This window comes from Macrobrachium rosenbergii, chromosome 28 (assembly GCF_040412425.1).
Source record: "Macrobrachium rosenbergii isolate ZJJX-2024 chromosome 28, ASM4041242v1, whole genome shotgun sequence".
Classification (NCBI taxonomy): domain Eukaryota; kingdom Metazoa; phylum Arthropoda; class Malacostraca; order Decapoda; family Palaemonidae; genus Macrobrachium; species Macrobrachium rosenbergii.
In genome coordinates this window covers 28938786-28952500 of record NC_089768.1, presented here as the reverse complement: position 1 = coordinate 28952500, position 13715 = coordinate 28938786, and the positions used below count along the sequence as shown (strand labels likewise).

At 37.3% G+C, this 13715-nt stretch overlaps 1 protein-coding gene across 4 annotated transcripts in view; it reads right to left on the bottom strand.

Moving 5' to 3' along the window:
* Positions 1-12938, bottom strand: part of LOC136854167 (receptor-type guanylate cyclase Gyc76C-like) — a 467449-nt gene extending 454511 nt beyond the window's left edge. For all 4 annotated transcript variants that reach the window (XM_067130442.1, XM_067130444.1, XM_067130443.1 and 1 more), the window contains exon 1: positions 12915-12938. In XM_067130442.1, the coding sequence (XP_066986543.1) occupies positions 12915-12923 (9 nt within the window). In that variant the 5' untranslated portion in view covers positions 12924-12938. The remainder of the gene's footprint in view (positions 1-12914) is intronic.
* Positions 12939-13715: the final 777 nt, after the last annotated feature.

The following is a 13715-nucleotide window of genomic DNA, read 5'->3' as shown; positions in this document are numbered from 1 at the left end:
CAAGTGACTTGCAGATTCCATGAAGAATAATTAATACAGACGTCTCCAGCCGAGGAAGAGAGAGAGAGAGAGAGAGAGAGAGAGAGAGAGAGAGAGAGAGAGAGAGAGAGAGAGAGGGCGGGGGAGGGGGTGTTCAGATGTGAAGTTTACATACAAGTGACCTTGGACATTCATCATGCTCACGCAATAAAGTCTGATGACAGAGAGAGAGAGAGAGAGGAATTTAATTATGAGAGAGAGAGAGAGAGAGGATAGTCTGAGAGAGAGAGGGAATTTAATTAGTCTGAGAGAGAGAGAGAGAGAGATAGATAGTCTGAGAGAGAGAGAGAGAGAGAGGGGGGGAATTTAATTATGCTCTCGCAATAAATAGGATAGTCTGAGAGAGAGAGAGAGGGGGAATTTAATTATGTTCTCGCAATAAATAGGATAGTCAGAGAGAGAGAGAAAAAGAGAGAGAGGGAATTTAACTATGCGCTCGCAATAAATAGGATAGTCTAAGAGAGAGAGAGAAAGAGAGAGATCAATTATTCAAAATTAACGAAAACACAGAATGAACTCGCCTAAGAGGCCGTTAACTTGCAAACGAGCCTCCGCAAAACAGAAGGCTCGCATTAAAAAAATCAGCCGGGAGAAGACAACACCGAATAAATAAAGATTAACTCAATAACGAATAAATAAAGATTAACTAACCAGCAAATTAACATTTAAATAGAAAACCAGCGATACAAGTCAGAAAAACTAGGGCAAAACTAGCGACCACATCAGCACCAATCGTAGGCCTACTGCCAGCGAAGAACGTTCCACATAACGACAATTGTGGTTGGCGGTTGGTTGAGCTTAATCCAGCTTTATGCCAGAACGGACTCTTACACGAAGTGGGGAAGCTGATACAAAGGGAATAAGAGGCGTGAAGAGACATTTAATAGACTCAGACCAACCAACCGTGGCGAGATTGACAGAAAAAAGGAATGAAAGTCTTGTGATGCTGGATAGTGGGGTAACGCGACACTCACATGACTCAATAGAATGTGGATGCTGATATCTTTCGGCATTGGCCCACATCACAAGTACCTCTGCTGAGGACAATGAAGCCACCACTTCGAGGAGCTTTGTCCAAAAGATGCAAATCCGCGAAGTTGCAGACAAAAATTTCCGATACTGGTAAGCCACAAGATCTAAATTATGTGGTGTTGATAGCAACACCTCAGTAGATTTTCCAAGGCTTACAAACAATACTTAGTTCTCTGTGCAGTGAAAAAAACAGTGTTTGAGTCAAAGGTGAGAGAGTAAAGTGTTATCTATGCACAGCCAATCATGTACTTGAGGAAGGTGCAAGATCAGCTAATCAGTTGTCTTAGTTACGCGAAGTTCAACCTAATAGTCAGTTACTGGTCTGTGTCAGGGCTCTTTTACAAGGCTAAAATGAACTTCCTTTCGTTCAAAGGGGTAACGAATAATTGCAAGCTGTACTATTTCACTTTCTAGACCAGCAATCATAACACCAGCAAAAACTTAAAACATTAAAAGTCCCAAAATACCACCCTGGGGAACAGGAGAAGACATAAGGCCTGGTCTCACCAAAAACACATTCAATAGCAAGCCTCCATACCAGTTTTTGAAGTGTCGTTTAAAAAACTGGCCTTTGACGATAAAGCTTTTACTCTCTGGGATAAAAGTCTGAGAGAGAGAGAGAGAGAGAGAGAGAGAGAGAGAGAGAGAGAGAGAGAGAGAGAGAGAGAGAGAGAGAGAGAATGCCAATGCTAGTGATGAATGCTCAATTAGTACTAACATCCTGGACCTCATAATCCTGTCAGTTAATATATGTATCAACGGTAAAATTATTCCTGCTAATCACTGCTATCATAAAAAATAAATAACGAAATAATAAATAAAATAACAGTGTTATCGTAAGTATGCAGTTTAATGTTTTACTTCTTGTTTGTTGAGTATCAGAGCCCGTGAGTCTAATATTAAATGAATTTTAACTAGAACTGTATTATCATTATTATTATTATTATTATTATTATTATTATTATTATTATTATTATATTACAACAGAACCGAATGGCCCTACATGAAATAAACAACAGATAACTAACAGAATAACAGACGCCACAGGAAATTCATATGACAAAATAAAATGAGCAAATGCATCCATGCATTACGAAAGACCTCACTCCTGATCATAAATCATTCAACTTGTTCGATACGAATAAACGAGGACATAAAATAAAAAACAAAGACCAAAGCATAAACAGGATAGGGAGAGAGAAGCCCCGTTGTGCATACTAAACAATTCACTTGACTCTCAGCAACTGAGTACTGAGAGAAATGCATCCACAAAAATAAAAACGAAAATTTCATTTTAATGAAATTACATCCGCTAATTGGCAGCAAAAACAAGTTCGTTATGTGATGCCCAATAGTCAATTATTTTATTTGTCAGCCAGAGAGAGAGAGAGAGAGAGAGAGAGAGAGAGAGTGCTGTGCACAACATACAATTGCTGTACGGTCGAATTTCAAACGAGAATACTGAAGTTTTCAGCAGTACTGAGATGTAAAAGGTCTTTGTTTATTATGAAGGTAACCGATATCCTCATGTAAGGAAGGAAATTCCATGAAACTTGAGGAGTAAACTTCCATGAAAGTGAGGATGAAAATTCCACTAAAAAAATTTACATATAAGTAAACAAAATGTCTACAAAAGTACCGAAGGTAATGCTAAATAAAAGTAAAAGACGTTAATCTTCATAAATGTCAAGTAAGTTAGCTTTCAAGATAAGACGGAATTACCCATAAATAAACGACACAAAAAATTGAGAAATCTAAAAAAAAACAAAATAATAATAATAATAATAATAGTATGCAGTCAAATACTAATTTTCAAGAACTATTTACTTCATGTTCAGTTTTCCTGGGGAAGAGAAAGACAATGAAGTTTGTGTGCTTACAAACTCCCATTAAAACACCGAGGAGACACTGCAGCTGGTCAATAACCTTTGCAAAAACGGTCGCAGTCCAAACTCACATTACAATGGACTTCACTAATTAGGATGCTGATGAAAAAAAAAAACGGCGTCGTACTGTTCCGTTCTGTGAGCCATTTCACCAGAAGAAAAAAAAAATACATCTAAAACACAAAGCAAATGAATGCAAATGCAACAATTAATAGAGAATAAATCTCAGTTAAAGGGGTGAGAGGTCACCGAGCTCTGGTGAGTCACTGCTTCTCATGGACTAAGACAGACCAAAAAAAAAAAAATAAAATAAAAAAATAAAAATTAAACAGAAGGAGGATGGGAACGCGGTTGAGTTATACGATAAGAGACAAATGAATACAAAAAAAAAATAACAAATCAGATGAGGGATGAGAGGGTATGAGAGACATAGCGGCCGAAAGAAAGAATGTAACAATCTAACCCAGCCAAAGTGAGGAGGTGGGGGGAAGAGGAGGAGGGATGAGAGAGGGTAGGGGGTTTCTGATAGAAGAGAGTGCGAAACGTCTGTCGTGCAATCCCTTTTTGGCAGTCTTTGTTGACTTGACAATGTTTGTATACGAGACTTCACTTTTTTTTTTTTTGTGGCCCTCCCCTGGAGGTCCTTATTACTTGGAATCCTTAAGGTCGATAATCCCGCGCCGTCTAGACTCCCACCGCGTCTGGTCCCCAGTTGCCTAACGTCTCTCCCCCGTCTATTTTGGAGATAACACCCATGCCATAAATATATAGGTACAAGGTAAAATGAGCTATAACTACCTGACAACGAAGAAAATATAGCCATGATCGCCTTCTACAAATCCTGTGGCTTTTGTAGTTAAATTGTAGAAAGATACATTTGATGGATGACTTCAAGGTGCAGACCAACCCTTTCTATCTGTCTCCCTTTCTATCTGTCTATCTACCTATTTCTCCCTTGGATTCTCTATGCATTCACAAAGATTAGATAGGCTTTTACTCATTAATCATTATTGAGGAATGCTTTACGTATTTCCCCTTACCTCGTCTTACTCCTTCCTAATGAACACCATATTCTCTGGAAGCTTGAATTTCAAGTCAGTGACCCCTCCGGTCTTGTTCCATATGAATAGGTTTCATCTTCTGAATAATAATAATAATGAATTATTAATATTTAAAAATGAATTATTAATATTACATAAAACGAGTTTTTCATTTTATTCAAAAGTATCCAAAAATACTCTTTCTCGCAATGAGCACTGTTTCGTATCTTCCTCCGCTAACACCATCTATCCAAATGTAAAATATCTTTAAAATATTATAAGTATCATAAACTCATTAAAATATTTATAAACTCAGTGCGTCTTTAAATAAAAAAAAATGAATTAGCTTTTCACAGCTTATGATTAACGTAATTTTTTTTAACCTATAAATGCAATGCCTTCCTTCCATTTAAATGAAATAACCTTTTTAATCCAAATTTACTCGGTAAATGGAAAGCAAGACCTTAAAAAAAAAAAGCCATCGGTGTCGCTCATTGTTTTGTGAGTATAGAATGTCTCATGAATGAAAAGTAGCAACGTGATGAATGACTTGTTTCCTCAGCAGACGAAGCTTCAAGACTACACACGTCTACGACGCAATTCATTAAGAGCAAGGAGGGCAATACAAAGACCCCAGCTTAATTCAAATGAAGGGAGACTCTCAGACGAGTTAACAAATGAACAACACAACGTAGCTGCATCTTACTGGGCTGAATTACTTGCAATGCATTGCGATTCATCTCGCAAACACATTGCAATCAACAAACTCACATGGGAGAAAGGAAGGCCCGGGATATGCAAATGAAGAATTCGTGACAAGACTCAAGCGCTGCTACGAAGAAAAAGAAGAAACGCATATTGCCAGCGTCGCGCCCCAAGGGATTCGTATCCACATGATGCGGAGGAATATAAATCTCGTGAATTGTATTATTCTTGTGCAAAAGAGCCGGGAGTGAATAATGAGGCTGTTCTCGTTGGCTGGTATCTGTTCGAACACAGAGAGGCCATTAGCAAAAGTGATAATGGTGACAGTCTGGGTCAAAGTTATTAAAAAAAAAAAAAAAAAAAAGTATTAAAGAAGCGATTGTACTGGATAGCTATTTCTAACAGTAATAACGGGATGACAAGTATTACGACAGTGCTAGCAGTGATGATGATAAAAATGAGATGCTTATCAAAATGTATATATTCCAGTTTATATTTCAAACATTTTATATTTAAAACATTGATATAATATATATATATATATATATATATATATATATATATATATATATATATATATATATATATATATATATATATATATATATATATATATATATATATATAAATATTATATATAAATACACACATACGGCAGTGATTTTGTCAAGAGCAATCCAACATTATACTTTTGTGGTAAGTCATTATTCTGATCTGTCAAAGCAATTCGTATACCCGCAAATTAAAATTTCATTACCCAACGAATCCATATTGCTGTAACTGTCCAGTGCTTGTATTTTAAGCACCCCAAACGAACACAGAAAGTAAACATGACGTTCCTTCTTCGAAAGCAGATTTAGCTATTTTGAATAGTCATTTTATGAAAAAGATAGATTGACTGATTGATTAAGGCCCTAAAACTGGGGTCTTTTATAAAAAAAAAACACGGATACTAGTCTTAAACGTATGAAGAAAAGTTCAAACAGCAAGACAAAAATGTCTAGTTCTTCCCTTTCAAATCAAAACGTTAAACTGTCTGTATTTAAAGTATCACTGAGAAATAATCACAAATAACAAATCAGTACCTATATCTCGCATTCCTGTTAAAATTTATTCTACCATCACAACGTGGTACATAACCATCGCCCACTTTTCGTCGAAAATCGAGAAAATCGAAAAAAAAAAAAAAACTGTTACTCCCAAAATCAATCAAGAAAACAGTCGCAGTTACTTCACTAAAGACTGATATGGCAAGCAACTATGCAGCGGTATCTGTTACGCAAGGAAAAACCAAGTAACACTGTACACTAGCTAAGTAACACGGCCTGCACATGCATAAACAGTCATTCTTCACGGAATGTTGTCAGAACTAAGGTTACTGCACTCATTCGTAAGGCAAGACACACACAGACAGACACAGACAGTTTGCATCACACGAAAAAAAAATAATGCGAGGAAGGGGGTCAAAAGAGCAAGGGTTTTAAATTCCTCTCGTCCAAACGATTTCATGGCTGGTTTGGAGTCCAAACATTTGAACGATGCTAAAACAGCCCAAAAGACGACCTACTGAGTGCAAAGTAGTGACGGATTAACGACCGATCTGCTCGACTCACGAACGCTAATGTTTAACTAGTGTTAGGCATTAGCGATCTCGCCACGATTAGCATTTTTGATGTAATACAAAAACACACACACGCAATACAGCCTGAATTCTAGGAAGCCCATTGGCTCATCTGCTCTGCAAATGACCTATAAAATTACCAGTGTCACTGGGAACATCGATGCGACGTAGTACAGGGATAACAGCTCGTATCTCCAACTACCCTCATACAAAAGGTGCATACTGCCGATGCAATGACAAAAAAAAAAAAAAAAAAAAAAAAAGTGGAACATGTAACGCAAAACAATAAAAATAACAGACACAAAGGTACTGTGTAACGACGCTCTGATGCTTGGATGAACTACTATTCGTTTTCTGGACAAACGGGTTTCGGAGCTAATTCAGTGTTTGCTACGCCATTTATATCCACCCCTTCCACTGTAATTTTACTGGAATTCATCTTTTTTTTTCTACCTATTTCTCATCACTTGCACAATTTATATCCACACCTTCCATCTGTAAATTATAATGAGATAAGAAGGAAAAATTCATAAGATTCTCAAACCTTTTTTTTTTTTTGATCTTATTGAAAAAAGAGCTTGCTGATTAAACATTGAGCTAATTCTACGTCGCAAAAAAAAAAGAGCGGAAAAGATTAAACATTATAATGAGATAAGAATCGTCTTGAAAAAAACGAGCATAAGATTCAATATCAAACCAATTCTACGTCGCAATCGTCTTGAAAATAAAGAACGGAAAAGATTAAACATTAAGCTAACTCTACGTCGCAATCGTGCGGGGAAAAAACTTGAAACATTAAACATTAAACTAATCCTACGTCACACTCGTGATGGAAAAAAATACAACGCAAAAGATTCAATCTCAAAGCAATTCTACGTCGCAACAGTACAGGAGAAAAAGGGCAAAAGATTAAACATTAAGCTAATTCTAGGTGAGCATTCGCGCTGGACAAAAAAATTAAAGGAAGAAAAACCGGACAGGGCAAACGCAAGGTAACACACCGGACAATATTTCAAGAATATCTTGCAAACAATGAGGTAAGCGGGACTGTCCAGGATAAAAAAAAAAAAAATCGGCCACACTTTTATATTGTGGGTGATCATGTGGTACCCTTATTGGGAAACACGTGACTTGAATAACAACTTTCAAACAAGTTTGGCCCTCCACTTGCTTCACTCTTCGTTGGGAGAGTCGGTAGAGCTGTGGACTGCACTCGCTAGGCCCCGGTTCGAGTCTCCGGCCGGCTGATGAAGAGTTGGAGGAATTTATTTCCGGTGATAGAAATTCATTTCTCGGTATAATGTGGTTCGGATTCCACAATAAGCTGTAGGTCCCGTTGCTAAGCAACCAATTGGCTCTTAGCCACGTAAAATAAGTCTAATCCTTCGGGCCAGCCCTAGGAGAGCTGTTAACCAGCTCAGTGGTCTGGTAAAACTAAGGTATACTTAACTTCTTTTCGCTGGTGTAAATACGTTTGAAAATCCTAAGACTGAAATTGCACCCCATGGCAAAACTACAACACGCGACGAAGCAAAACAGAAATGAAATATGATAAAAAAAACAGGAGAATTACCAAGCAGAAAATATCCTTCCCACGGAATGTCGTGTGGTCAAAGCCACTGTAATGCCAGACTGCAGCGTAACAGGAACTACACGAGATGCGGCGACCTTAAGGTCGCAGATGAACCAAACGAAGGTCGCCGTGGCCGCGTCTCGACTTCGTTTCTCCGGTTGCAATACTTCTTCAGACACGTCTACATTCTACAATCAATGTGTTTCGCTCAATGTTCAGACGTCCGCATTTCTACTGCTCGGGGTTTGCCTGCATGCAAAGACCGGAGAGATCTCTGAGTCTCGTCTTTAAAAGTTAGTTGTTACTATCGTTATTATTCAGAAGATGAAACCTATTCGTATGGAACTAGCCCACCACAGGGGCCACTCACTTGAAATTCAAGCTTCCAAAGAATATGGTGTTCATTAGGAAGAAGTAAGAGGAGGTAAAAGGAAATATATAAAGAAAAATAGGCCGAAGTGTTATTAAAATGAAACACGCCAATACATATAATCACTGGATAAAACTCATCTCCAAATCTCTGGAAGACTGTTTAATTTGGTGTGGATAATAAAATTTACGTCATAAATAAGGTAAGAAAATCATTAAAAGAAACCGCGTAATTCTATGCAGTTAGGCCTACCAGCCTTGTTAATCTACAATTTGTTGTGGACTGGGTTTGAGAAAAACTAATACGCAATATTCATTTAAATAACACTAACACACCGAGATAAATGGGTGACTTTGCGGGCTTTAAAAGCATGAAAAAATAATAAACAAAAACAAAGTGTTCCGTGATCGCGTGAAACTCGTCACGTTGCATCACCTCGCAGACCTGCAGTCCTACGTCACCGAGACTTCAGCAGACATCAACAGTCCACAATACTTAATAACAAAAGACCGGACGTGTTGTCCTCCGCATCGACTTAGCTGCATTAACAGTCGATCAATGCCGAGTCGATCGCAGCGCAACAAATCTATCTGGAATACCGCAGGACGAAATCGCGGATTTGTGAATTGCTTGGATAACCCTCAGTCACGAATGCATAGGTCACTGACGTTATCAGGAAAAGAGAGAGAGAGAGAGAGAGAGAGAGAGAGAGAGAGAGAGAGAGAGAGAGAGAGAGAGAGAGTTATATCGTCTCAGCTTCATAGAAAAAAAAAAAGACTTCAAATTTTTTCTCCCTTGCGAAGACCATCAGTTGTTGCATTCGTTCAATTTCAATGCACTACGCTACTCTGAGAGAGAGAGAGAGAGAGAGAGAGAGAGAGAGAGAGAGAGAGAGAGAGAGAGAGAGAGAGAGATTCACTGTAACAGATGGCAAACGAAACATTATTCAAAAAGATTCAGGGTTAAAAAATTATCAGTTCATCTGTAATCCAGTGACCCTAAGATGGCAAGCATATTCATATTTCCTTTCCCTTTTTTTTTCTGTCACGCTAAGGCGACCACGATTATATCTACAACTAGCCTTGGCCCTCATGGCGCGATGACCGATATCGGCCCCAGGAATCACGTGGGAGATTCAGTCGAGGCAAGAAAGACGGGTCAACGACCCCAAGAGGCGTGGCCTCGGGAGCGCTTATATTCTGTACATGCAACTACGAAATTATTCATTCCACGATGCCTTGGCCAATGGTGTCATCTAGAGCTGCATTCCGTTACTGTCAGAATGTCCTGAAATGTTTTCAACAAGACGCTTTTCTGCAGGATGGGAAAATGCCCAATACGCTTTGGAATTAACACCGATACTTGATTATTAAACTTAATACCGTAGTTTGTAAATAAAAACGCCAACTAGATTATTCAGTCGCAATTCTTAGATCATCCTCTGCGTCAAAGGCACACGCGAAACGTTAGCCTGGTCCCCCACCAAAGACCCCGGGTGGAAAACACTCCCTTGTATCACACTGTCCCATTGCATGCCTCGACCTCCTGCAGTGCTACGCTCGCACGCTCGCCCTCTCATTAACGGAGGCTTCCTGATTCCATGGTCTCAACAAGCCTTCCATAAAGGCACGGAATCTCTCTTGTTTCCCCTAGAGTAAAAACTTAAGACCCCTAAAACGACTGAAAACTTCAAACAACCCCACAGTCGACGAACGGCCAAATTCCGCGCCAAGCCCAACGCGATCAACTTCTAAGTACTGAGAAAGCAGCGCGTCTGAACGAAATCATGTGGTGTGGAGATCGTCAAGGGAACACGGAAAGGAGGTCTCGGCTGTACGCAGAATGGGAGTCGATCAGCCTTCTCCCACTCCCCATCGTCTCTGCAATCGATAAATCTGCTCTCGAAAAGCCACTGACCTCAAGCCAAACTGGAATCCTTATTTTAAGGCTCGGGGGAATTTCATTATCAACACCCGACTCTCTCTCTCTCTCTCTCTCTCTCTCCGATTGAATGTTCTAGACTTGAATTCTTGTTGGATCCTTCATGAATTTGTGAGAATGTGAAAGAAAAACTATACATTAGGCGAGTGAATGATTCCACTCTTGATAAGAAATTTTCCTTCCCTAAAATATATAACGGCAGGAAGGTGATTCTCCGCCAATAGTGTCAAGCAAGCTTAGTAAAAACGATACTAGGTTTTTATAATTTCATTATTACCATTAGGGTAAATGAGCACATTTCATAACTTTATATATATACATTATATATATATTACATAATATATTATATACATATTATAGATATATTATATATATATATATATATATATATATATATATATATATATATATATATATATATATATATATATTTTATATATATATATTCTGTATATATAATAGTGATCGCTTCAAAACCTATCTCTTGGCCTGTCCAGTTTTACTAAACAAAACACAAACTATTTTATCAACCTAATTAATTTTGCAAACGCTATGTACATGCTCCCTACGTAAGAAAACTTCCAGTACAATATCAGTAATCAGAGCTACACAGGAGTTCATGTTTCCACTAAGAAAAAACCGACATTCGAAGGAAATTATTTGATTACTGGTAGTAAGTAGTAGCATTAGTAAACTTTGCATTCATTAATCTACAACATAATTCGGATTGGATCTGTCATATTAAATTACCATTAATACGTGTGTCGTTAGCAGTTGTCACAATCGTATACTTTTTATTTTCTTTGCCTTCACTGTCTACTAAAAGCATGCAATGATTTTATTCGAGAGAGAGAGAGAGAGGAAAGGGGTGCGGGCGGGCACGCTTCCGACGTCTGAATCACTCCAGATTCGTCTTCTGCATCACAATAGTTCGTTAAGAACCCAAAAATTGTCCCCTCCCCACACTACAGAAAAAAAAGGAGGCTGTATTTAACATTCTTATGAGCCACTGCTGTACTTGTAACATAAGATCTTCAAAAGACATTTGAGGATCTAGAATAAAATCGATGATTGTTATAAAAAAAAACTTTAATTCTTGCACTCTAATAAAATCGACTTCCCCCATCTTACTGAAACATCAGTTACATAATAAATGCACATGTGCCTGGCTGTAAAACTTCTGAGTTCCAGAATTCCTCCTTTATTCCTCACACTGTTGGAATGCGGAACATTCTTACTGAGGACGTCATGCAATTGGAACTTCCAAAGTTCAAGCGAAGATGCAACGCATCATTGCCCTAATACTATTCTCCTTGCATTTTAATACATTTTTATCTATCTATTCATTTATTAATTTATTTTTTTCTTTTTTAATAAGCGAGATCTTTTTTTTTTTTTTTTTTTTTTTCTCCCTTCCATTTACCTCTCTTGTTTATTCCTAATGAACAGCATATTATTTGGAAGCTTGAATTTTTAGTCAATGGTCCCCGTGGGCTTGTTCCATATGTATTGGGTTCTTCTTCTGAATAATAATAAAACTTAAAAGCGTCATCGCTTTTTACAATATCACTTCTAAGAGATGTAGCGCATAATTTTTATCTTTATTACAGCAAAATATAAAATTTCTCACCGCCAATATCATTAGCTGTAAGCCTAAGTGTCTTGTGAAAATGGGAGAGCGAGAATTTAATTTTGCTGTACACTATCAAAAATAAAAACATATATACATAATTTGTTCGTATATATATATATATATATATATATATATATATATATATATATATATATATATATATATATATATATATATATATAAAGCCGTATGAGAAATGCAAGGGTCAAGAGCAGCACATTTTTATGGCCTTGACACAGCCCCGCCCTGACAGCCACCATCTGGCGGCGGAATTAAGACTCTTCTTCCCAGAGCTGTTGACGGAGCTCTAAAACGCCCCTGTAATCTCCCAGAAATCTCGACATGTGGTATTCCCAATGACAACACTCACGGAATAGATACAAAGGCGGAAGTATTTATTCAGATGTTTGATCACGGTTTTCCGAAGTTAATCAATGTTTGCTTTGTTGTCAGTGCTTGGACAGGGGACAGCCAATTAGTATCGACCGTTCTAGTCACCGCTTGGGTGTGTAATAAACCGATGAACGAGAAGGCTGGTCTCGTTCATGAAATCGTTTCTAACAAAGTTGGTATAAAATTTTTATCTTTACTGCACTGCAATATGAAATCTACCACTTACAGTACCATTAACAAGAACTAATATATATATATATATATATATATATATATATATATATATATATATATATATATCTAATATAATATATTATACTTATCTAATATTATATACATACATATATATATATATGTGTGTGTGTATATGTATATGTATACATGTATATATTTACATAATTCGAAAGAAGGATATAAGGAAGCTGGGGTATACGCTAAAAAATAACATGCCTGAAAATCCTAAAGCTGTGTGATTTTTTTTACATATATACAAACAATCAAGGTCGTCTGTCTTTCCAAGCAAACGGCAATAGTACCTTGAGGTATGTAGGCCTATCTTTTTGCATCTATGAGACTTTTCATACTCTGTAAGAAACCTGAATCATCACCTAAATGCGAGTGTTGCCAAAGGATGGAATGAGGGGCAATAGACCTAAAATCTAAGAATATCGGATAACCAACCTTGTCCATTCCAAAGGATGCAGATCAGCTCCTTTCCAATTTTCATCTTCTGACCAACACCTTCTTCCTCTTTATTAAGTCATTTATGCTCTTGAAAATGTAGTAAGACCAGAATTATCTTGACACTGTGAGTGGTTGAGCATGCCGTCTAATGTCGTTTGCCCTGTAAATGGTAAAAGTTGGAAATAAATACCAAATTTTATCCAAAATGATGGATGCATTTACATGTGTATATTGTGATTGTAACCGATAAAAATTATAATACAATAATGATGAAAATCCATCCTAACGTTTAGGTATACTACGAAAATTGTGATAAAAATGTGGGAAATTTAAAGCAAGATGATAGCAATAACAGCAATACCATTCACAGTAGTTAACAGAAATAAAGCAAATGTAACTTCATGCATAGGCCTATATGAGGGAATATTATAATTTAGAACGAAGTAATGTGCTCATTTCCTTCGGAGTTTTCCTTCAATCTTCTATTCATAATTCAACTGTGCTTTAAGGCCAACTGAGTCAATCTCCTTTCCTGAGTCCTTTCAGCTTAAAGCTGTGTTGTTTTTCTGCCAGTACTTATTAATTGGTTCCTTTGGCTTCTTCCAACATAGCTACCTAACTTCTTTAACCTGGCCTTCTTCATTTATATCCTTGCTGAAAGTACAAATCCTTCAGCTGAGACTTGCAAGTCTAGAAATCTGGTTGACTGGATCATGATGCACTACTTGATGGTGAATTAGAAATATAATTAAATATAATATTCCTAAATATTAACAGAGTATTGAAAATGTCGAAGCT